This window comes from Fundulus heteroclitus, chromosome 6 (genome assembly GCF_011125445.2).
Source record: "Fundulus heteroclitus isolate FHET01 chromosome 6, MU-UCD_Fhet_4.1, whole genome shotgun sequence".
Classification (NCBI taxonomy): domain Eukaryota; kingdom Metazoa; phylum Chordata; class Actinopteri; order Cyprinodontiformes; family Fundulidae; genus Fundulus; species Fundulus heteroclitus.
In genome coordinates this window covers 9173346-9197514 of record NC_046366.1, presented here as the reverse complement: position 1 = coordinate 9197514, position 24169 = coordinate 9173346, and the positions used below count along the sequence as shown (strand labels likewise).

At 40.5% G+C, this 24169-nt stretch overlaps 1 protein-coding gene across 1 annotated transcript in view; it reads left to right on the top strand.

Moving 5' to 3' along the window:
* The first annotated feature begins 2670 nt into the window (after window positions 1-2670).
* The window catches only part of col6a1 (collagen, type VI, alpha 1), a 42504-nt gene continuing 21005 nt past the window's right edge, over window positions 2671-24169 (top strand). The window contains exons 1-25 of the mRNA XM_012868338.3: window positions 2671-2955; window positions 3516-3645; window positions 6712-6912; window positions 6995-7154; window positions 10607-10720; window positions 10805-10825; window positions 11412-11432; window positions 11523-11567; window positions 11649-11702; window positions 11830-11874; window positions 13947-13973; window positions 14063-14089; window positions 14189-14233; window positions 14326-14379; window positions 16803-16865; window positions 16946-17008; window positions 17085-17138; window positions 17228-17263; window positions 17349-17411; window positions 17675-17737; window positions 20928-20990; window positions 23544-23606; window positions 23708-23758; window positions 23859-23894; window positions 24056-24118. Of these exons, the coding sequence (XP_012723792.2) occupies window positions 2871-2955; window positions 3516-3645; window positions 6712-6912; window positions 6995-7154; window positions 10607-10720; window positions 10805-10825; window positions 11412-11432; window positions 11523-11567; window positions 11649-11702; window positions 11830-11874; window positions 13947-13973; window positions 14063-14089; window positions 14189-14233; window positions 14326-14379; window positions 16803-16865; window positions 16946-17008; window positions 17085-17138; window positions 17228-17263; window positions 17349-17411; window positions 17675-17737; window positions 20928-20990; window positions 23544-23606; window positions 23708-23758; window positions 23859-23894; window positions 24056-24118 (1647 nt within the window). The 5' untranslated portion in view covers window positions 2671-2870. The remainder of the gene's footprint in view (window positions 2956-3515; window positions 3646-6711; window positions 6913-6994; window positions 7155-10606; window positions 10721-10804; window positions 10826-11411; window positions 11433-11522; window positions 11568-11648; window positions 11703-11829; window positions 11875-13946; window positions 13974-14062; window positions 14090-14188; window positions 14234-14325; window positions 14380-16802; window positions 16866-16945; window positions 17009-17084; window positions 17139-17227; window positions 17264-17348; window positions 17412-17674; window positions 17738-20927; window positions 20991-23543; window positions 23607-23707; window positions 23759-23858; window positions 23895-24055; window positions 24119-24169) is intronic.

Sequence of the window (24169 nt, the reverse complement as noted above, 5' to 3'; positions counted from 1 at the left end):
CACTGCATTTTATTTAGCAGTATCAAATTAAAAAGGGCTTAATACAAAAGCACGCCACACTTTTCAGTTCATTTATAAAGTGATGCAAAATGTCTAATCCTTTCAGCTTTGCACATATGCTCTACTTTGTGTTGGTCCCCCACACGAAAGTCATTGAAGTTTGTGGTTGTGCCGTTTAAAAATGAGAAGAAGAAAGATTGAGGGGGCTGTGGATAGTTTTGCAAGGCATTGTATGGGTTTACACACTGAATAAATCAGGGTTTCACTAGATGGCAGCATGTAACCAAAAAGCATTTTTCCATCAATGGTTGATCTATGTTCTCTCTCGCTCCTTTCATCAAACATTTACTTTCCTGCAGGATAAAATAGCTGCGTTGTGGGAAGTTATTTGGAATTATTTTGGGCCAATTTCCTCCCAACATTTTTTTAAAGCTTCATTTGCCTGCAATCTCCCCGTGTTTTGACTCGTAACTGTTCCAAAGAACTGATGTTTATGTTATAAGGAGCAACTGTAGCCCACTGTACTGAACAAGAAGGGGGGCAACCCTGTGCCTGTAAAGGTTGATAATATTCCTTCATGTTCACAGTTTAGTTCCTTCTTCTGTGCAAGCTTGTGGTTTTTCATCTGATCAATTCTGCAGATCCACATTTTGAGTCACTTCCCTTGGATGCAGCCATCTGCATGGGTGTCACAGGGAAGGGCAGCTGCAAAAGATGCATGTGGCGGTGCGTTAAATGTTGCAAGATGTTCATATCTGCAGACTGGAGGCGCTGGCTGCCCTCAGACGCATGCCTTTTCTATGAAGCGCAGAAGCTGCAAATCTTCTCAGAACGTCTGGATGCTCTGACAAAGTTGCAACACTTTCCCTTGGAGCTGATGTCTATGCATTTATATTATATCATAAATTTGTGGCAACTTGTGGTTTGCCTTAGCTACAATATGTGGAGGAAATGCAACATGAGAGCCTTCAAGAAACACTAGATGCTGAAAAACATAAATAAATAGCTGAGAGGCTACATTCCTCAGGCTTTCTAAAGCATATAAAAGTTTCACGATGAAAGCCTTTATTGAGACGTTTCAAACTGTATGCATTACAGCATTGAAGGAGCCCCACAGCTGCAAAAAATCCACCAGATTTACTATGAGAGCCTGCGAATACGGATGGATCATTACCAGATGTTCCCGCTTTTCCCTCGCCCTACCTCCCTCTCTTCCCTCTTTCCTTCAGTGATCTCAGTGGAAACTCTGATTCCGAGCCAGACCTTTTCCTACAGTCACACACTCGGAGCACAAACACATGCACATATGGCAAGAGCAATCGTTCAGCATCCACCCCCCCTCACCCTTTCCAAGTTAACACGCCCACGCCTTTTATCCCCCTCTGCACAAACTCCAATGATTTATTTTTTTTCCATACCGAATTCCAAGATCAACACATACAGAGCACTAGATGGCGCTGTGTCTCCTCCTGCTCACTGTTGGGTTCAGGTCAGGCCTGGACACCGAGGTCTCCACCCACTCCATCTTCCACAAGAAACAAGAGCCGTTTACCAGAACCAGAAGACAAAACGAGCCCTTGATGTTTCTCAGCTGCTTTTCATTTACACCAGTGGCCATCTTTTTTCAGCTCTGCAGTTGTGTTTTTTTCTTTCTGTATAAAACATCCAAGTAAAACTATGATCTAAGTGTGAAATCAGAGCCAACTCTCTTCCTGACTATAACCTTCTGAGCCCATTAAAGATTTTAACACTTGTCACGTCCACCCCTAAAGTAGTCAATCCCATTATCACTGCGTCATTTATTCTAGTGCGTGGCAACCCATCCCAGTGGAGTCCCATCACTATCCAATGTGTTTACTATTCACTAACAAATATACACTAACGACAAAAACGCTGCTGGGTAATGAAACATGGATTTCCACAGTTGGATCTCACAACTTGCAATGCTTTTATAAAGCGCCCCGAAGAAACAAAAACTGTGCTTTTTTTAATTGTTGTTTGTAAAGATTGCTAAATGCACACAATCTATACGGATCACTTAGCTTGTTAAAACACCATATGGAGTAACTTCACATTAGACATACATTCTGATCGCTACAACGTCCATTCCACCTTTTCTAGTCCCTCTTCACAGACTCCTCTCATGTTTCCTTTTCTTCTTGCCTAATTTTTCTGCAGTCCTTGCAGTTTTGCCTCATACAGCACAGATGTTTTGCTGCAGAGTACAAGTAAACTCCTTTGATGGAGCAATGTGATAAAAAGCATGTGACCCAAGGAGGAAAAAGACGGGGAACGTACAAATGTATAATGTCAAGAGAACTCTGATCATTTGCCTTTTGCCTGCTGTGACGTCATCAGTTCTCTGTGGAAATTTGTTCTATGGATATTTATGTTCGGCCTAATTATGAACACAATATTATTATTATTATAAATTATAAACTATAAAAGTAAAAGGGGGGATGTTACTGATGTGTAACTCTATAGGTGACAAACTGAATCTAAAGTGAGTTTGATTTTGGGGGGAAATCCCGCAGGCAGCTTTAAGGAAATGTGCAGAAGTTTGAATCTATTGTAGACTTTTATTCCGTGCGCGCTCTGGCGCATCCACACCCGTCTATCCTCCTCAAAGTAAGCCTGGGAACTCCTCCTCCTTCTCCTCCCTCACCGTGCGCTCTCTGGTCCTCCTCTGCGCGCTCTGGCTCTTCGCCCCGGACAAACTGCGGGGAACGTTCGGTCTCCAAAAAAGGTGACCGAATTATTTGCAGAGGAGTCCGAATCTGGGTCGTGGAGGCTCAGTTTAGTGTTTTTGGGGGGGGTACCGGAGTGTCGTATGATCGGGCTTTCGAGGTGAATTTGCTTACAGTTCAATCATGAAGACTCTCCGATGTCTCCTTGCGCTTCTCTGCGCTCTCCTGGCTGGTGCGCAAATTCAGATCGGCAAACCCTCCTTTGCGGGTAAGTCTGCTTGGAATATATTGCTCTAAACTCAAAATTATTCTACTTGGGGTCCAATACATTATGGCCCATCTAAATCCTTGCTCACTGTTGTCACGCTTTCTGCTAGATCAAATTTCCTAAAGTTAAAGGCTTTTACAGTTGCGTCCTAGAATTAGCGCAAAGGCGCAAAAGCAGATTAAAGTGAGGACCGAATGGCACCCTACCATATTTGATCAATCTGAGTGGGCCTGTAAGTCCTAGATGTATGATAGTATGTGAAAACTGGTCTAAAACAATGCTGAAACTGTGCTTTAAGTCTGTTTCTTTTTTTAAAGTGCAATTAAACTTTTCTAAATATGACAAATGAGCTCAATGAAACCCGAAGTGATGCTCAAACCTACCTTGATATGTTGGCCTGCAGGCAGGCTTTCTGTGGTCATGCCCAGGCTCTACCCCCAGCTCTAAAGGGATGGAGTAAAAATTTAAGACCTTTTCCCTGGGAGATAAACTTTTAATTTTACTCATGTATATATATTTTTTCTTTTCATTCACTGATTTTTGTTTTGCTTTGTAAACAGACTGTCCTGTCGACCTCTTCTTTGTGCTGGATACATCTGAGAGTGTCGCCCTCAGACAGAAGCCTCCCAACTTTTATATCGACCAGATCAAAGATTTCACAAAACGCTTCGTAGATGAGCTCCGGGAAATGTAAGATAAACACACAAAGATGCTCAGACATACACAGACCACCTCTGTGGAGACCAAATACATTCAACTCATTTAATTGTGCTGTAGGACAATGGGGACACAAGCAATATACAATATTAAAGCATCACTGTGGAAACAAAGTGAAAATGTGGGCAAACTGTTTGACATCTCCTTTGGACAAGGGTAAAGGTGCATCACATTTGGCCACGCCCACCACAGATGATGGCAGTTGTGGACCTTATGTGGTGTTGCCGTGTTATCACCCATAATTTCTATACTAGCTTCATCTATATTGCTGTTCATATTATATATTAGAGGGGTTGCATAGTGATGGCAACAGTGAACTGAATCACTAGAAGCAGTTCATTAAAATGATTTGTTGAAAAGATTTGGTCACAGAATCCCTCAGTTCATGTAATTACATTTTTGATTCAGTTAACAGACAATTAGTAGGCTTAGGTCATATTTAAGGTTATTTTTATAGAGCTTTAAGTGTATTTTCTGTTCCTTAACAACATGCAGTTGTTCCTAATAACATAAACACAAATAGGCAAAAAGCATGGTTTTAGTGACACCAAGTATGCTATTCATAGAACTTTAATTGCCTATTTGGTTCCTTTAATAAAGATCAGATGGACTTTTCAGACTTTCTCTTTACCTTTATTTTGAAGTTCTAGCAATTGGAAGTTAGCCGGCTCAGATGAAAAAGAATAAGATACCACTCTAAATATGACTTATGGATGAAAAATTGATCCCTTCTGAAAAATATAGGATTCCAGATTACGTCGGAAAGTAAATCTATTGCACAAATCACTGTATAATCTATCCCAAATCATGGCCATCCTATCTCAGTCCACTGGTGCAGTATGTGAGTAAGAGACACAACACCACTTACAGTACAATATGTGAACTGCACAAATCAGAGCATAATTTTACCTAATTTAGGTCATGATTTGTTTGTCCTGTACAACGCCACTTCCAGCAGTAGTACAATACTACCTGGTAAATCAGTTCTCAGCTGCAGTACTCTGTGTGTCCAGTAGGGACTCTTGACTCAGTGACGCTTTGAATGACTCACTTACTAATTTCTTTAGTACAAGAGTGAGTGAATTAGGGACACCTTTCATTACAGTACTAGTTGGCAAATCGCTCCTAAGCAGCAGTACTGTGTGTCCTGTAGGTTCCTGAATCTTGACTCAGTGACAATGTGAACGAATCACCTACTGATTTGTGAAGTAGGTGAGTGAATGAATCAGTGCCGTCACAGCTCAAACGAATCACGAACTGATTCATGCAGTACAAGGGTGAGTGAAACTGTGCTGTTTCCAGTACAGCACTACTTGGTGACTCACTCCTCAGCAGTATTTCTCTGTGTGTCCACTAGGTTGGTAGCCTCGTGAGACCATCCTGATCTCGCAAGCTTTCAAGGTTTCACTCGCAGATCAGTCTGGCTACTTTCCATTAAATAAAATTTGGAGCCGTTCTCCAAACGAACGTCCAATCAGCGTTGGCTTTGAGACGGGTTGAGGTGTGACGCAACGAGAAGCGCGACAGTTCAGTCTAAAGAACATGGCGGCTTCAGCCGATGAAACTAGCGTTAGCGTGGCTATCGAGCAAGTTTTATCGGAATTACAGAATATTTCTTTGCTGAGCTAACGAGCCTTTACCTGCAGCAGCAAGAGTAGCTTGGCTTGTGATTGTGTTTTCTGATTGGTTTATTTGGCCCGTCTATCACCAACATAGGCCAATCAGCTAACCAGTATTTTCGCCCCTTCCCAAAATTACTTCAACGGAAGGTTTCCAGATGGATATGCGGAGCAAATCTATCTGGCGGAGTCAGGTAACTAGGTTGGCATGACAAATCTTGACTTACTCAAGGCTAACTTTAGTCGTAAACCTGAAATAACAGACGCTGTTGTGTGAGTCACAGAACTCTCCCGACCGGGTCGTGCGGACTTTCACTGAACTGAGAAAGTAACGGATCAGTTATTGAAGTGATTCGATTCAGTTTGTTTACACAAATGAGTCGGCACTTTGAATCGTCTCGTTAATGGAAAGTGCTTTAAGAATTAACTTGCCTTGCCTTGTATGTGAACGAAACACTCATGAGAGACACATCGCCAGGATAGCAGGTTTATTAAAAAGATCTTTTGGATTGTTGCGCCACCAAAGAAGGCAGCTGGTAGCGGGATATTAGCCACACCTATAAATGTGATGGCCACCACTGGACTGGCAATCAAATATGTACATTTTGAGTTTTAAATCTAGGTTTATTAATCACTATGACAGTTTGGTGACATTTATAGTACACTCTTATTGAATACCTGCCCATGTAAATCCCATCCCCCTCCATATATGACTATAGCATTGAAAAACTACTGAAATTTTAGATTTATCTGTACATTCACTTGGTGTTATATCTATAAATAGTTTACAACAGGTAAAATTAAAACTTTCTGCAAACAACTTCTACATCTTGTCTGTAAATAATCTGTAAAAAAAAACATTCTTTGTTCTTCTGACTGTTGTATTTATATTTCCCATTTCATTATTCAACTCATCTTTATTTGCTTATTCTTATTATATTTAATGTGTATACCTTTCTGTTGTTTTGCAATGTAAATGTAGTTTAAAATTTCATATTGTTATTTTTTTTTTGTCTATTCTCTTCACATTAATTTGTGTTATATCGTACCAAACAAAAAGCATTTAAATTTTGGGACTAACATAGCATCTAATATGATCTAATCTAATATAATCTGCAGACATTTTCAATAAATTAGAATATCATTACAAAGTTCATTTAACACAGTAACTCAAAAGGTACTTTTGATTTGACAAACAAGCCTCTTTAAGACACATATTCTAATGTATTGAATATGACTGTGGATTAGATAAAACTGGATTAGATGTTATGTTAGTCCCAAAAGTGAAATGCTTTAATCTAGTCTAATTTTAGTGTGTGACCCCCATCTGGCCAGGCCTTCAGATACTTTCTGGATGCACCTCTGCTTCTGTGTCCTCTCTTCACCCTGCCTGGCCTGAGTTTCCACATCTCTATTCCAGGATCCACCAGTGTGACCGCGTCCTGATGTGGAACTCAGGAGCCCTGCACTACAGTGACGACGTCGTCCTGGTGCGAGAGCTGAGCGACATGCGCTCCCAACGCCAGGCCCTGAAGAATGACATCGACCGCATCACCTACATTGGCAAGGGCACCCACACTGACTGCGCCATCAAGAGGGGCCTGGCAGAGCTGCTCGTTGGGTAGCAGACACACAACACGTGGGCTTACACCGTGGAACATGACGCTCTTGTCGTATCTGACTGCGTGCTTGCATTCTTGCAGGGGCTCCCACTACCATGAAAACAAGTACATTGTGGTAGTGACTGACGGCCATCCTATCACGGGTTACAAAGAGCCATGTGGGGGTGTGCAGGAGGCTGCTAACGAGGCCAAGCAGCATGGAGTTAAAGTGTTTGCTGTGGCCATCTCACCTGACCAGGAGGTATAAAACGCTCATCGATCAATTTTACATGAAACACTCCTCAACAACCATACCTTATCCCAATATTTAGCATATACCTGAAAATTGAAATGCACAGTTAAAGGAGCTATAAGTAATACTGACACCTTGTGGCTCAAATCAGTACAACAGCTTACCAATCACAATAATCCAATATGCTGTTTTTAAATGGTGTGTTGCTGTTGTGGATTTTTACCAACACAGGATACGTAAATGTTGTATTATGTTCTATTTCTGGTCCGTTTCTCTTACTGTCTTCCATGTTTGCAGGCTGCTGCTCTTTTTGCCAAGATAAAATACCAAATGCTGTGCTCTTTGTTGGGAACCCTGGGAACTCTCATAAGATTAGCTGAGGAACCAGGAAGTAAACACGGACTACACTCTGAAACAAAGTAGTTCTAGACCGTACCTCTAAGTTTGAAAGGAGAAAAACATGACTAAGACGTTGTTGAGGGAGAGGACCAATTGTTTATTAGGAATGTTACTTCCATCGCAGGTGACAAATGAAAATTAGTTAGGTTAATTTCACAATAAATATCTTACTTATAGCTCCTTTAAATCAGACATTTAGACGCACTGCATAAACATAACCTGACATTAAATAAGACAAAGTGAAGATGACGTTTACATACACTAAGATTATCATACCTCTGAATTTGTAACCGCTGGATGTATTTTAATGCAACATCTCAAACAGATCGCTTCCTTGTATGACATTATTTGAAAATCAAAAAAAAAAAAAAAAAAAGCAGCCAAGAGATCAGGAAGTGAATTGTGGCCCTCCACAAGTTGGGGTTTATCCTCGGGAGGGCAAGGTGACGCCTTTATTCGATCAAACAATTCTATTCCACTATTAAGAGAGCAGAAATATCCAACAATCATACAAATCAGAAATGAGACAGGGTCCCAGCAATATAATGCGTTTTTGTATTCTATGTGTGTATCAGTGCAAGAAAAAAAGGGGAAAAACAGGTTGAAGATACTGATCAGAGCTGATTTCAGCTGCACCTACAGATTTTTCACCATAGGATCAAATATATTCTTTGAGCTTGTGTTGACATTGTTAACAACTATGCTTTGGGAACTTTAAGACAGTTTTATTTAATCTTTATTAAGCTTAGTATTGAAACCACACACCATAAAAACGTGTTTAGGTCATACAATATGACAGATTGTAGAGGTGGTACAGCTGTTCTGGAGCATTTCTCACTGTATGCATTCTGGATTGGAGTCAGATGGAACTTCTTGACAACCTGCTACAATCTTCAATGAGTATAGATCAGGGGTGTACCAAACGTTTTGGTACATGCAAAATATGATCATTTTAAATAAATAAATTAGTCAGAGATTTTGTAGGAATTGAATGTGTAAATCATTGTAGATCCAAAAAAAAAAATATATATATATATATATATAAGATGGTCATCCAGTTTACAAATTATTTAGAATAATTTAATTTGACTCTCACAGTATACATACAGTATTTGGGTCAATTGCTTTTTGAAAACACAGTGAATTTTAATAATTGAATTAAAAGCAGATTTTAATGCACCAAAGTCTGCATTTGAGTTACTTAATATCATTGGACAGATGTTAATATGACATTAAAGACGATATTAAAATTGTGTTTATTAAAAGATGAATAATTTGTCGTACTTAACATTTTAAATTGTAGGATTTTAACTTTTCTGTAATAATTTTGCTCTAATTAAAAACTAAAATCTTCCATCTGCACTAGACACTTGGACCAAATCTTTCTTGAAATCCACATGGGAGGCCATCCAAGATCAGTACAGGGGCCACAAATGGCCCCCGGGCCACACTATGGACATGCCTAGTATACATCAAGCTTTTTTAATATCATTATTTGACAAAAAGAGAAAGAAACAACCCAATTATCAAGCATTAACTCAAAGTAATACAGGATGAAACAACGGCTCATATCATCCTGATTTATCTATTACATTTGTTATTTTTTTCAAACAGATCCTAAATGTACATTACGTATTGAGAGAACAAAGAAAACTGAAAGTACCTATGTCAGCTTTTTTAATTTCCAGAGCTTATTTAACAAAGTAATTCAAATGACTGCATAAACAGATCCACATCATTATAAATCCAAGTCATTTTGCAAGTTAATAATAAAACTATTTTCCAACTCTTTAATATCCACTGAGGGAGTAGACTGGTGCTGTTTTTCTATGTACTGCTCTGCTGAGATTTTGAACTGAGCCATATGGTTTACCAAACGCATTTTCCACTCAATCGTATTTGTTTAATAGAAGGAGAAAAGATAAGATACCGGTGATAAGAGAGTAGCTGACACAGACGAAATCACCCAAAAACAAAAAGATTAGACTGATATTAAGTGTCACATTCATGCAATTGTGATTGTGATACATTGCACCACATGGATAATGGGGTTTCTTATACAGTGAAGCAATAATCTGCTTCATACACTTCATTTACCCTTGGATAAACGAAATTTGGTGCCAGGCAATGCACTGTTTGCCTCTCGCCCATCAGATAAACACTTTAGAAGCATCAAATCCAGAACTAATAAACTCAGAAACAGCTTCTTTCCAAGAGCTGTGAGAGCTATTGACCCCCTGCTGAGAAACGTGTGGTCCATCATGTTACAATCACACCACTTTCATTGCCTATTTGCACTTTTTTTATTCTCAGGAATATCAAATTGCACAAATCTGTAAATGAAGTCTCAAGATCACTGCACAAAAATGACCTCATTACTTGAGATTCATGAAGGAAGCGCTCATCCATGTAACATGGCTCATATCATTCGAAAGGGACTGATATCAGAGCCATCGCACTCGAACTTGATACAAACTTAAATGCTCTAATGTGTATGTGGGTGGGGGGCTGTAAATAATAAGTCTGGTGTGTATGTGTACCATGTCATTTGTGTGTATCCTAAGTCAGTGTCTGCCTCAAAGGTAATGTCACCATGGTAAGACATGGTGACAATAAAACATTCATGATTCTTAGATATACCATACATTCATTTTGACAGCTGGATTAATGTTATTTTGGGGCTCAAGAAAATTTTGATTTCAGTGCAAAGGTTAAGGAATCATATTTTTCATATTGTGTGCTGTACGTACGTCATGCTATTGGTTCCCCATTGAAGAAAGGAAATCTAAGTAAGGAAGACCCAAAACGTATGTTTATCTGGTGCAAACAAAGTATACTTATGAAACTCTGATCTCTTTTGTGATCCTTTGCTCACCAACTTTTAGCCTGCAGGGCAAGTTCAGTTAAGCAAACATCCGTACAAAGGATTAGAGACAATTTGCAGCTTTCCTATGTAGAAGCTACCACTGGAGGAGGCTCAATAGAAATCTTCTTGGACCACGGAGGTACGGTTATAGCAGGTTTTTTTTAGATGTGAAGCTAAATGTTTTTGGTATCACCAGGACACCAGACTGTCCCTCATCGCCACAGACCAGACCTACAGGCAGAACTTCACTGCCGCCGACGAAACCAGGTCCACCAAGATGAAAACTATTCGAACCATCATAGATATAATTGTATGTATTTCTCTTGTTTTTTTCTTATCTTTATACAACAAGTTTGCACAGAACTAATTGGTTTCTACTTCTTGTACTTTACAGACAAATGAGACCAAGGATGTGGTAAGTTATCCTAATAACATTATGGGGTAGACAATTCTTTAATGTTTAGTAGAAAGTATTTTATAGTCAGTTATTAATGGCATTCATTTCTGTAGCATAGGACAGCCTTAGATTGGGGCCTCAGATGAGGCTGGAGACAATATTTAAAGTTTTACGTTTTAGTTTTCCTGCGTCATTATCTATTTTATCTCAACTGCTATCGGTTTATTGTAGCAGTCTAAAACCAGACATGACCATTAAACACTTGTGTTTAAAGATTAATCCTACCTGATATATTCTGTAACCATAAAGATAAAGTAGTCCATTTATGGAGTGTGGCGATTCCCTTGTCAGGCTGGGTTTTGTCAGTGCCTGGGTCTACTCAGGTCCAAACTCTGTCTAACTCTCACACTGTCCGGAAACAGGGAATGGTTGCTAAGGAAGCATGTAAGAAGCTGAAATTACTTGGAAACGCTAATTAAGATGGCTGAGATTGCGACTATTTGGCTTCTTTTTCCCTTCCTTTGATGTGGAAGTTATATTGTAAATATCTGATGTATGTTTTCCAGCTCTTTCCTGTTTTAACATTTCTCTTCTCCTCTTGCAGTGCTGCTCCTTTGACTGCAATGTAAGTATTAATGCATTGTTCGTGTACTAAAATGAACTCTTATCTTTGTCCTATGTTGTATTCAAATGTTATCTTTGTTGACAATTGCAGGCTCCTGGGGGACCAAAAGGACCAGATGGGGATACTGGCGCCAATGTGGGCAATTTGTAATTAAAACAGAAACCAATGGAAAGGCTAAAACATGAAAACTCACATTGACTTTTGCTCCTTCTTCAGGGAGAGATGGGTCGACCGGGAATGCCAGGAGAGAAAGGAGATATCGGCCCTGTGGTAGGTCCCCTCCACCTTCTTTCCTAACCAGTTGACATGCTTGCACAATGATGAAGCTGTCAGCACGTTTCTTTAAATCTGTTTTACCCCTTCGAAGTGAGGTAATTTGTGTGTCTGTTTGTCACAGGGCAATGTTGGTGATCCTGGTCCAGTTGGTTACAGTGGGATGAAGGTAAAGTTCAATAAGGAGATCTAGAAGTTAACATCACCATGATGACATTAGCCTGAGCAAGACTCTGACAAATTCCAATACCCTTTCTTCTAATTATTATATCTATTATTATCTAGTGGCTTGTAGGTAAATTAGACTAGTTCTGCAGTCTTAAGGTGGACAAAAATAGGAGATAAATGTTTACTTTCAGAAACTTAGGCCTAGTCCACATGTAGCCGGATATCTGGGAAAACAAATACATTTTTATGTGGTTAGGCCTTTCATCCACACATAAACTCATCTCTAAAAACAAATAATTCTGAGAAATCCAGCCAAAGAAGAGATTTCTTAAAAACTCACGTTTTTGAGCCCACGCGTGTACATGATAAGACAAACTTTTGTGGTCCTGCGTGTCACAATCTGCAACAAGTAATGCGGCGCTGAAATCATGTGTGAACATTGTTTATAGACCTGGCCATGCAGTGGAGTAAAAAATTAATGCTATCACCAAGTTGCCATGATAAGCGCTGTCTGAATAGTGCAGTAAGGAAGGAGGTAGAAAAAGGAGCCTGTATGCATCCTCTCGTAGCTACTTTAGCAATGTCCCTTACCAGTGCCAAGGTGCTATAAGGAATCCCACAATCCTTTGCGTGACATGACGTATAAGCACAGCCCACCTCATGGAAATGAACGAGAATGTCCAGAAAGAAAAGAACGAGCACTTTGTAGTTCATTTTTGGAAGGCTGCAGGCCCAGATTTGATTCGCTTTATCCCTCTGCGTTTCCGTCACGTAATGATGTCGGAGTTAAAGGATGTCCGAAATCGGCACAGCGATCTGAAGCTCCTCTCCTATTTATGATAGAGTCCTTACTGTTGAGCCCGTGAAAGCTCTAGGAACAGAAGCTAGGAACTATAATTAGAGGTATATTGATGGAGCCGGTACCTCGACACAACACTGTCTTCACCTCGGTAATTGAGCCTTCAAAGTAAAAGCGTACATGGAACGTTATAAACATTAGTTTAGAAGTTGGTTTAGACGTTTTTTGTCTGTTTGTTTTTACAACCCCAAATGCTCCAATACATTGCGGTGCAATGGAGAAAGAGCGCTTGGAGGTCAGCTGTTTTACACCAACTCTTCCTCCCAATACAGAGGCACAATGCCGTTCAATGTCGCCATTATTTTGAAGGATTCTGACTGGCTGATATAGGTTTTAGCTTTGCAGTACACTGCCCCCTATGTGTTCGGCATGTTTAAAACAATGCTTAGTGGGGAATTTGTATGGATTTATGTGGATGAAAACTTTTTTTTAAATGTTTTTCTGTTCTTACAAAGACTTGGCTAGGTGTGCTCAAGCGTTTACAGCCTTGTGATGGTGTCTGTGAGGTATTGCCTATCCTCTGGCAGGTTTTCCTATAACAAGAACAACCATCAACATAAACCATGAAAATTACTCATAGGCACTGAAATGGTTGTAGAAAAACATCAGACAGGCCAGCTAGGCTAACATCTAGCATCAACAGTGTGTTATTTTACTACTGAATACACTAACACCAACAGATGGATTATATAATAACTTTATTTGTTATTGTCCACCAGGAAAACACAGATACTCAGGTTGTGCTTCATACCGGTGACTTCCTTTGATATCTGATTATTAGCTTAGATTAGTATTTCGCAATGGTTCCGATTCATAAATAGGATAATATCTCTTTGCCACATTGAAAATTCAGCAGGTCTAGTTCATTCCAGTTGAGTACAGTTCAATCCAGACCCATTTTAAATCAAGATTTTGGCACTATGTTTTCAAAAACATAGTGCAGGTTTTAAAAATCAAACGTTTGTGTTAAAGAATATGTAGTTGGTATAATGTATTCCACCCTGGGTTTGAGCTCTCCCTATACTGCAATTTTTATGATTGTCTAATTCAGAGGTGGCCCTACGAATTAAACAAAGATTCATTGTTGTTTTCAAACACAGGATAGAACTGAATCTCTGTCTAGAGTACAATTATCCATATCCGTCTTAGCACTGTCCACCATGCTTTAGGTTGCACGATTATGACAAAACTGTTGTGTGTCTTTCTGCTTTTAGGGAGACCGCGGTCCCAGAGGAGACAAGGTACTGTTGAATATAACAACTTTCATTGTTTTCCAACAGCATTTTGAATATGGTCAGTTCTGTAAGATTCATGGTGTGTTTTTCTGTAGGGTGAAAGGGGACACAAAGGCTTCAAGGTGAGCTATTCTTGACTGTCTTCTCTTTGGTCTGACAATGTTTTTTATCCATTATCCGCATTCTGATTTACATTTCTTCCATCTGTTCCTGCTTTTCAGGGTGACAAAGGTATAAGAGGGTTGGATGGAACCGACGGACGTAAGGTAAGAGCAGCGCAACCAGCCACAGCGCGTCCTTTTCTTGTTTCTTTGAATGAATGTGTTTCAGGAAGTGTTTATGTGTTTATTCTCATCAGGGTGAACCAGGTTTCGCTGGCCTTCCTGGCTGTAAAGGTGCTTCTGGATCAGATGTGAGTGTAATGACTTGAAACCAGAGACATCTTGTTGTTACGGTTTGGACTTGCTCTCTAATCGCATTTGTGTCACACATACCAGGCAGTTTAGACCGTAGCCAATCAGGAAGCACAAATTTCTGATATTATCAGCATCCTATGGTGTTGGCTAATAAATGCTTTATAATATCTGATTCAACTAGAAATCCAGATAAAAATAAAATAATCATGATTGTGGCCAAAGTGGCATCTGAGCAGATCATTCAAGTTTGGCAAATTAAGATAAGGGTTACAGTTTCACTTATGGATATTGTAGATAGATAAATATGAAAAACTGTTTTGTATAAGTAAGCATTTTTTTATAATTATGAACTGGAAGATATAAAAAAGGATGACGTGCGTTTGTATTCATTGCACTAATGCAGTGCAACCAACGACCGAATTACAAGTGACCGAATTATTAAGTAGAGTCCACCAACAGAGTAATTTAATCTCCACACAAATCCAGCTGTTCTCTAAAGGCTTCTCTAAAGGTGTTTGGTAGAAGTCAAGCAGACAGGTCAGGGATGAAGGTGCGGAGAAGTCTTAAGCACAGCTAGGTCATAAAAAAAACTAGTGTTGCACCCATACCAATACCTGTATGGGACGGGGCCCCGATCCAGCACTAATATGGTATCGGCATCGGCGAGTACCAACAAATAGGGCATCGAGATACCATTTTGATGTATGTCACTTGAACGCAGCCTTCTCTCTCCCGACTACTATTATACATGTTATATAAGTTCATGAAAGTTGCACTATTTTGGCCTTTGAGAGCCAAAGGTTTATTGAACTATTGTCACCCATTCCAGGTAGGCAATAAAAAGCTCTACTACCCTAAGTAGTATGCAGTTCTTCATATATACACACACATCAATTTCAAACAGATGGTGTCAGTATCGGCCAATACTGCACAGCCAGGTATCGGGGACAAAAAATGGCATCGGCGCAACACTAAAAAAAACACTACCTAAGGTTCAAGCCTCTTGAGGAGCTCTGTTCAATCCATCAGCTGAACATGGTGAGAAAATGGCACAACCACAAACCTACCAGGACAAACCTGAACTGACAAGCTGGGAATATGGCAGTAATCAAAGAAACAGCCAAGAGGGCCATTGTAATTCTGAGGGAGTTCCAGGGATCTGCAGCTCAGGTGGAAGAATCTATTGAAAATATCATGATTGGTCATGTGCCCCACAAGTTTGGCCTTTATGGAGAACTGGCAAGAAGAAAGCCTACATTACAAGAAAACCATAGGTTTGCCATAAGCCACCTAGGGGAGAGACACATCTGATCAGATAACATCAAAATGCAGCTTTTTGGCTTACATGCAAAACACTCCTGCACCTCAATTTAAACACACATCCCCACTGGGAAACACAGTGGTGGTAGCAGCATGGTGCGGGGATGCTATGCTTAGGGGGATCAGGGAAGCTGGTCAGAGTTAATGGGAGATGGATGAAGCTAAGCAGAGTTAATTTCTGGAAGAAAACATGTTCGAGGCATCAAAAGACTTGACTCTGGCATGGAGGAAATGGTTTTGATTAAAGCATCTTCCTGTGTTGGAACGGCCCAGGTGAGGTCCAGACCTAAATCTAACTATGATTCTGAAGACTTGAAACTTTTAATTCACAGATGCTTTCCAATCCATTTAGCTATTTGGGAAAAAAAAGGAAAAAGAAATCTGTCTGTATATGTGCAAAAACTGTTCGAGACATACTCCAAAAGACTTGTAGCTGTAGTTACAGTGAAAGTTGAAGGTACAAAGTGGTTCTGACTCTGGGGGCTGTCAACAAAAGGAAGCTCATAGTTATTGATTTGTCAAGTAAAATTCCACACTGATAATGAAATTGTTTGCAATGAGACATTGAAGAAGCATGAAAACATTTGCATGGCTCTGTGTATGAAAGCATACTTAAATCCCTACTTCCTAAAGATTAAATAAAGATTAAAATGTCAGTAAATCAGATATGAATAAATTGCATGTATTGCGTTCCCTGGGTCTAACTAAGAAGTTTAAAAGACCGTAAATACAGCAGATGTTTAGGAAATGAACACAAACACATCTAGACGAACCACTTCCGGATCCGCCCGAACTCTCAGCTTCTTTGTTTAACGACTAGCTATTAGGCTATGAGGCCCAGTTTTATGTTGGGGAATGTCCCTGAGCCTGTGTCCCATTAGGCCCACGCACAGAAGCCCCTGCCTCTTCAATCATGGCTTTGTTTACATTTTCTGCTGTCAGACTGACTTAGTGAAGCCGCAGTGTCTCACTGTAAACAAATCTGCGCATGACCTTAAATGATCATGCAAGTACAGTTGGCTGACGTCGTTTTGGCTCTGGCTGCTTCTCCCCATCGTTCACTGAAACCGTCTTCCTGCTTCCTGGTGTGTGTCTCCAGGGCCAGCAGGGAGAGCCTGGACCAAAGGGGGACCCTGGCCCTTATGGAAAAAAGGGGGACAGAGTGAGATATAAGAATTTATCAGTCACAAATTCTCAGATTTCCTTTAGGTGGCCGCTTTTAAGACCCTGGTGATCTTTTAGGGAGATCCAGGAAGGAACGGTGAGCCGGGACGACCTGGAAACTATGGACCTCAGGGACGTCCGGTAAGTCAGGAGAACCGCTGAAGCGTGACCAAAGAGTGAGCTGCAGCTGTCAAACATTTCTGTTTAACCGTGACAGGGAGACAAAGGTGATCCCGGACCTCCTGGAGACAAAGGGGAGCGCGGTGATGATGTAGGTGACCTCACTTGTGCACGCCGAAAACATAGCCTTCAATGCCTTTTCAATCCTGCTATTAATTCCCTGGTCCCTGTGTGTTTCAGGGACCAACTGGAGCTGACGGACCCGACGGAGAACGGGTTAGCAGAGTTAATATTTACTTATTTGGTTTTTGAGTCCCAGAGAAGTCTGAGTTTGTGTCAACGTCTTTGAAATCCCACGCAGGGACAAAACGGCGACAAGGGGGAGCAAGGTTCCCGAGGAAAAAGAGGCCCCAGAGGAGATCCCGTAAGTGATTCTGGCGTGGATGAGGAGGGAGTCAAAGTAGATCTATGTTCCCACTTGATTTCTGTTACTCCAGCCTGTGTTTCTCTGAAATTCTGAGGAAAAGCAGCTTGGCCGCAGAGCTAAATCCACAACCAGCGCATTGGCCTTAACACAACTGCTGTTTGCATAGCTCCTCATCGGCTCCTGCTGATATAGCTGTGTGCAGAATGGCTTAATGTGTTTTATTTTAGGTCACTTTACAAAATTGTTTTTTTTCCTGGCAGGGGGACCCAGGACCACGTGGAGAGCAAGGAAGGGAGGGCTCAGCAGGGGAAAATGGAGACCCTGTAAGACACACACACACACATACATAAGCACTTTGTAAAGGTAGTTTCCTAATGTGTCTGGACATACAGTATGAGCACCCGAGCATGTGCGTTTATGTTTCCTGTTAAGTGGAAGCTCACAGGGTAGATGCCTTAGCAGGGGCGAACCTGGCTGAGGCCCCAGAGTGCTGCCCACTCCTCCTCCGCTTACTCCTCTTTACTGCGCCATCGCTCACTCTTTCCCCTCTGACTCAGTTCTTCTCTCCACCTGCTCGAGCCAAACCCTCAGTTTGGTTTCCTTGACGAGGCACCGGGCAGAGCAATAAAAATGAGGCATTACTAGCATTAGCAGTGGTAACTTCTGTGACGTCCGAACTCTTCAATGGTTCTTTTGAGCGGGACTCCTTTTCTCATCAGAGCAGCCGAGAACACACGGAACGTCTGAGTAGCTCTTCCACTGTACAAAGCGTCACCTCAGCATGCATTTATGTTCGCACCCAAACTCATTTGTACTCTGATTTAAGGAATCGCTGTTTGTATTGATGATACAACATAAATTAGCATTTTCTAAGCATTCCACGGCAGTTGCTGTAGGTCTATGCAAAACAATTCATTTCTACATGAACTCTCCTTTACCACAATTGCTGCCATCGTTAATAGCTTCTTTACACCCACCTTTTGTCAATAAGCCGTCTCCTATAGCATTTCATGAGGTTGGAGCATACAGAGAGAGATACATCTGCGTCCATTCCTCTTTGGACGGTCTCTCCAGACCAGGGGTCTGCAACCTGCAGCTCTCTGGACCTTCCACAACAGCTATTAATAACCTTGCCTATAATGATAAAGAAATATAAATACCATAACAAATGCATGTTTAAGCAGTTTTTCTGATTTTTGATGTCATAATTGGATTGAATTTCCACAAAAGAATCACACTAAAAGTGAATATTATTTAGATCTGTTGCTCTCGCGTCATTAAGTTGGAAAATACCTGCGTGTTTTCAGCATCGATTTCTACAAATCTCAACATCCCATAGACGAAAGTGTAACCATCCTTCTATTGCAAATGTTTCAGCTTTTTCTTTATTTTAAAACCTCAAAACATAACAAAACCGGTAAATTCAAAAATTATAACAAATTTCCTTCAGTGGATATTTATCCAAGATTATAAATTGTCCTGTTTCAACAGGTCAGCTAGCATTAGTGGTTCTGAAAAAGTTTTATTTAGTTGGACAGAGGACAAACACAAAATGGCTCTTTGGATTGTAAAGGTTGCAGACCCATGCTCCAGACAGTCTGGGTTTTGGTCCGTGGACTGAGATGGCTATGGAAGAAATATGCATTGTCTGGTGATATTTTTTCTCCCAAAAGACTCAATAGTTTACTGTCAGCCTTCACTAGATTTTCATACAAAGTCTTCTGATATTTCTAAGAGTACTTAACTGTATGTACTTTAAAGGAGCAATAAGTGAATGTCACCACTAGGGGCAGTATTGAACACTGTCTGTAGACCACAACAAGATGTGTGGCAAGCCACGCCTCTCTCTACCTCCAAAATCTAAGCAATAGACCAGGCTGTCTGCTTCAATTTTACACTTTTTGTCAAGTAAAGAATGTACACGATGGGGAGGGAGGGGCTAAGGCCTGAGTGGCAGCTACTCACATGCACGTACGTACACGCGCAGCATCCCAGCTTTGTAAACAAGAGTTAGAAATAATTACAATTTACATGAACACATCACCAGAGGGTTTCAGTTTGAACACATAAGATTTAATCCCAGTTTCACATAGACCATATTTTACAATAGAAATCAGTTTAAAATCTGTCTGAAACTCACACCAGAATCAGGTTGCAAATTACTTAATGGCGTCTTCAGTATAAAACAGTTTGTTAAAGGAAGTGACATAAATAATTTGTCTACCTGATTTAAGGGTCCCTAAACCTTATGGTAACTTCAGGAATCAATAGAGAAAGTAAACAAGAAGGCAAATTAGCTCTTATGTTAAGAAAAACGTACCGGTGCTCTTATATATTATCGAGCAGAGAAGGACAACAAAGCCTGTTAATGAAGGTGAAGCTGGACTGATTCACAGCAATATCTTGATGCTGCTTGATGCCATGAATCTAACATTTTCAAAGAGCATACATTTGATTGTTGTCAAAAGGCAAAATCTTAGTCCCTTTCCTGCTGTCACTAAACACCAGGTGACATTTTTGATAGCCTCTGATTGTTGCTATGGAGACTTGGTGATCCCAAGATGCCACCCTCTCCTGCAGTTCTCTAACACTGAGCTTTTTCCTTTTACCTCCCTTACTATCCTGGTTAGAGTGCCAGATAAATATTAAGGGTGTAACAATACATCGATCTACAGAAATATATTGATTAAATGATTAGTCATCCAATTAAATCAATCCAATCCATATCAATCCCTATTATAATTTTTAAGATACGCCTTTATTTTGAAATTCAGGCATGAGACTACAGTGAACATTAATATTATTTTTAAATTAGACAAATTATTTTTTTATTTAAACCCCTGATACATGTAAGAGCTTAGAAATAAAATTGTCAAATCATATTTCTTTTTGTTTTTTTGTGAGTTGACATCAATGTAAAAATTAGCGTTAGATGGGCAGATGATATCGCAGCAATCAGGAATTGTTTATTGGTTTAACAGCAAATATCTGTGACATAACATCATATCATGACAAAGCTCCCCTAATAAGTGTGGGTCATCCACCGGGCCCTTCACAGACCCCATGGTTTTAAACATTTTGATTTCCCCTTTGATTGTCTTGCAGTTTTGGGCACGTTTAGATGATTAGCCATTTTCTGTAGCTATTTTCTCACTTATGATCAGCACACATCTGCTTTTCAGGAATAGCATGCTAAGTTTTCTTTCTCATTTTACAGAGTGGCTAAGGGAAATGGATCTATCTTTGCACAGATCCATTTGCAAGAGGGGTTTTTTTCTCAGTGAAATATTTTTTATCTTGATAAATAAAGGATGTGTAAAAATCCTTTAGTTACTTTTTTATAGGTGCTGTTTAAGGGGCCGATACTTTATATTGTTTGTAACAGTGCAAACCATCTTTGTGGCCATAATTTTGTATCTGAATATGAATTGTTTTTTTAACTCATAATTGTACAAAATAACAATGTTTTCACTTTTCAGGTGTTTTAACTTTCTCGTTAATTCTGGTTTCCAGGGAGACCCAGGAAGAAACGGCCCTCCTGGCTACAGGGGAGACGAAGGTCCATTGGGACCAGAGGTGGGTCCCATTCCCGGTCCAGTTCTCAAAGGCCCAAAGGATGTATTGTCCTCATTACGTTCTCATTGGCAATCCTACTTTTACCTAAGATATCCTAAACTCATTGTTGTCATTGCATTTAAGAGGTCTTTATTTATGGTGCTGGCAGACCCTCTCTTACTTACTGTACCATCACAAAGTATTCACACCCCTTCGGTATTTCACAGACTCGTCATTACATAGATTTGAGTATGGTTTTGTAATCCACACAAGATAGCTCACAACTAGAAGATGAACATGTTTTGAGACAGTTTAGGCAATTTAGATTTTTTTTTTTAATATTTTAAAATAATAGATACAAAGGTATTCACACCCTCTTTATATGACACTCAAAATTTAGCTCTGGTAACTCTGATTTCCAATGATCAGCGCTGAAATGTTGATCCACTGTTGTGAATTCTGCTGATAAAGCATGATTTGGAGTATAGCATTTTTGTCTATATAAGGGCTTACAGCTGACAGTGTAAATCAGAGCAGAAATCGAGTGATATAGTCAAAGGAATCGTCTGCAGACTGGATTGTATCAAAGCAACACTCTGGGAAGAGACACAAGAATTTTGGCAGCGCAGAGCATCCCACAAAGCACTTTATCCCCAATTATTTGTAAACTATAGAAGTTGGGAACCACCAGGACCTTCCTAAGACCTGACCACTCAGCCAAGCTGAGTAACCTGGAAAGAATGGCCTTGGTCAGAGAGACTGCTAAGAATCTACTGGAGATTTAGGAAGACTCAAGTGGGGATAGGAGAGCCAACCGGAAGATTGATTGTTGCAATTGTACTCCATTAGTCTGGCCTTCATGGCAGAGGGGCCAGGCATACCTCACTTCTCAGTAAAAGACACATTGTGGCCCGTTTAAATTTAGTTAAAAGGTGTCTTAGAGAATATCAGATCAGGAAAAGCAAATATCTCTGTTCTGCAGAAAACAAAATAAAGATGTTTGTTTTGAAGTCCAATAGGGAATTCTTTAGAAAATCTGACACTGCCCATCGTCTAGCAAACCCCCTTACTATGATGAAGCATGGTAGTGTCAGCATCCAGTGGAGAGCCATGTAACAATGAAAAGGCAGCAGCTAAAGTGTGTTCTGGACCAAGGTGAGGATCCATCTTTGTTACGTCCACCAGGCTCGTTTGGTGGGGCAACATTAGAGACTACACAAAGGATTTTCTGGTTAAATTAAAAATTGTTAAATTATACTAAAGAAATAAAACCTGAAGAGGGAATACCTGAAATAAGAAACCAAAATTGATTAATGCAAAACCCACAACTAACTAGAAATAAGCAAACGCAGAACAAACCTAACAAAACCCAACCATAAGATAAGCTACAAACCAAACATAATGGGGTATTGAGGAGGGGGAGCAGGAAGAGAGCCTCTCCTCTGCTGCATGCATAGCAGCTTTAAAGCAGCAGAGCACCAATCAGGGAAATGCATACCACATGCAGAAGGCCTGTCTCTCAAACCCTACAAGGAAAATAAGGCCAGGACTGACTGCAGCCGTAACAATCTTCCAACACGACAAAGGCCTGAAGGCTATAGCCATGATAACAAGGGCTTTAGGAGCTACCCGTGATTGTCCTTGAGCAGCCCAACCAGAGTCCAGACTTTATTCCAACAGAACTTCACTGGAAAAATTTAAAAATCACTGCCTACTTACACTACCCGTCCGACTGGACTGAGCATAGGATGATCTGCTGAGAAGAATGGGACAACACAGCCAAAATAGCTATGCCAACCTTACAGACCCAAACCCTCGCAGACTCGCGGCTGTCAGTAATGCTAGAGCTGTTGCACAAAAACATTAGGCCATTGGTGTGGAAACTTATTTACCATCCATCCATCCATCCATCCATCCATCCATTTCCTAACACGCCTATCCCTGTTGGGATCGTGAGGGTTACTGGTGCCTATCTCCAGCTGTCAATGGGCGAGAGGCGGGGTACACCCTGGAAAGGTCGCCAGTCTATCGCTCAACATGTTTTCCCTTTCTCATTATGAACTATATGGTCAACACTGATTTTAGAGTAAAGTCATAATGTCACATGAGGTGAAAAAAATTTGTAGGCGCAATTCAGGCGCTCTTCCTCAAGTGGACAAGGCTCGTTTAGACAAAGCAGGAACCCAATTAACTAAGGCTAATGCAGAGAAGCTCTACTTCAGCTATGTAAACCAGCTAATGTTGCTGTGAATACTTAACACTGAGCAGTTGCCACATCAGATTAAAAACATCTGATCTCGTTTTTTAAGCATCTACATCCACAAAACTATTCAACTTACTCAACACTGCTTATCTTCCAAGCCAGGAAGGCAATCAGACTGCAATGACTGAATCTTAAGCACTCGTCCAACGTTTCCCCACTAGAACAACCTCATGATAAAAGCAAGAAGGTTGCTTTAGGTTTTTGCCAAACCATTGTAAAATGGTTGGTAAGGGTTTTCGTTACGTCCCTCTGCCCCGTTGATAACTCTAGAGAACACAGGTCTTGTTTCTAATTTTTGTTTTTATCACCAGGGGCCCAAAGGAGAGACAGGGATCAAAGGAGCACCAGGAGAAAGAGGCCCCATGGGGGAGAGGGTAAGTCTGGGAGACTCTGCAGAGATAAATGTGAGACGTCCATCATGGATCTAGAAATCAGGCTGTTTTATGATTTTTTTGTTTCTTTTGTTTTATTTCAGGGAGAGCCTGGTAAACCAGGAAATGGCACACAAGGCTGTCCTGGCTTCCAAGTATAACTTGCAGTTTGTTATTTGATTTTGTGCATGAACCGTCTGTTATGTGAATTAGAATATGAGGAACATTTCTGAGGGTCTATGTGTTTTTTTATAGGGTTACCCTGGGTCCCGCGGAGATATTGGTGAACCGGTGGGTCATCTTTTAAATTCACTCTTAACTGATTTTAACTAATGCCACTCAATGCACCCCTGAGTGCCAACAGGCTCGTTTGAAGCGACTTCAGTGGAAAATCGGTTGTCATGCTGATATTCATGCGTGTGACCTCTGCACATTTGCTGTTTGACCTTTAGGGATCCAAAGGAACGCCCGGACCCAAAGGAGATGATGGAGAGCCCGGAGATTCAGGCCTAGATGTAAGTCTGCCTCACACTTCTTTGCTTTTTTCTCACCCTGGATCCTGTTTT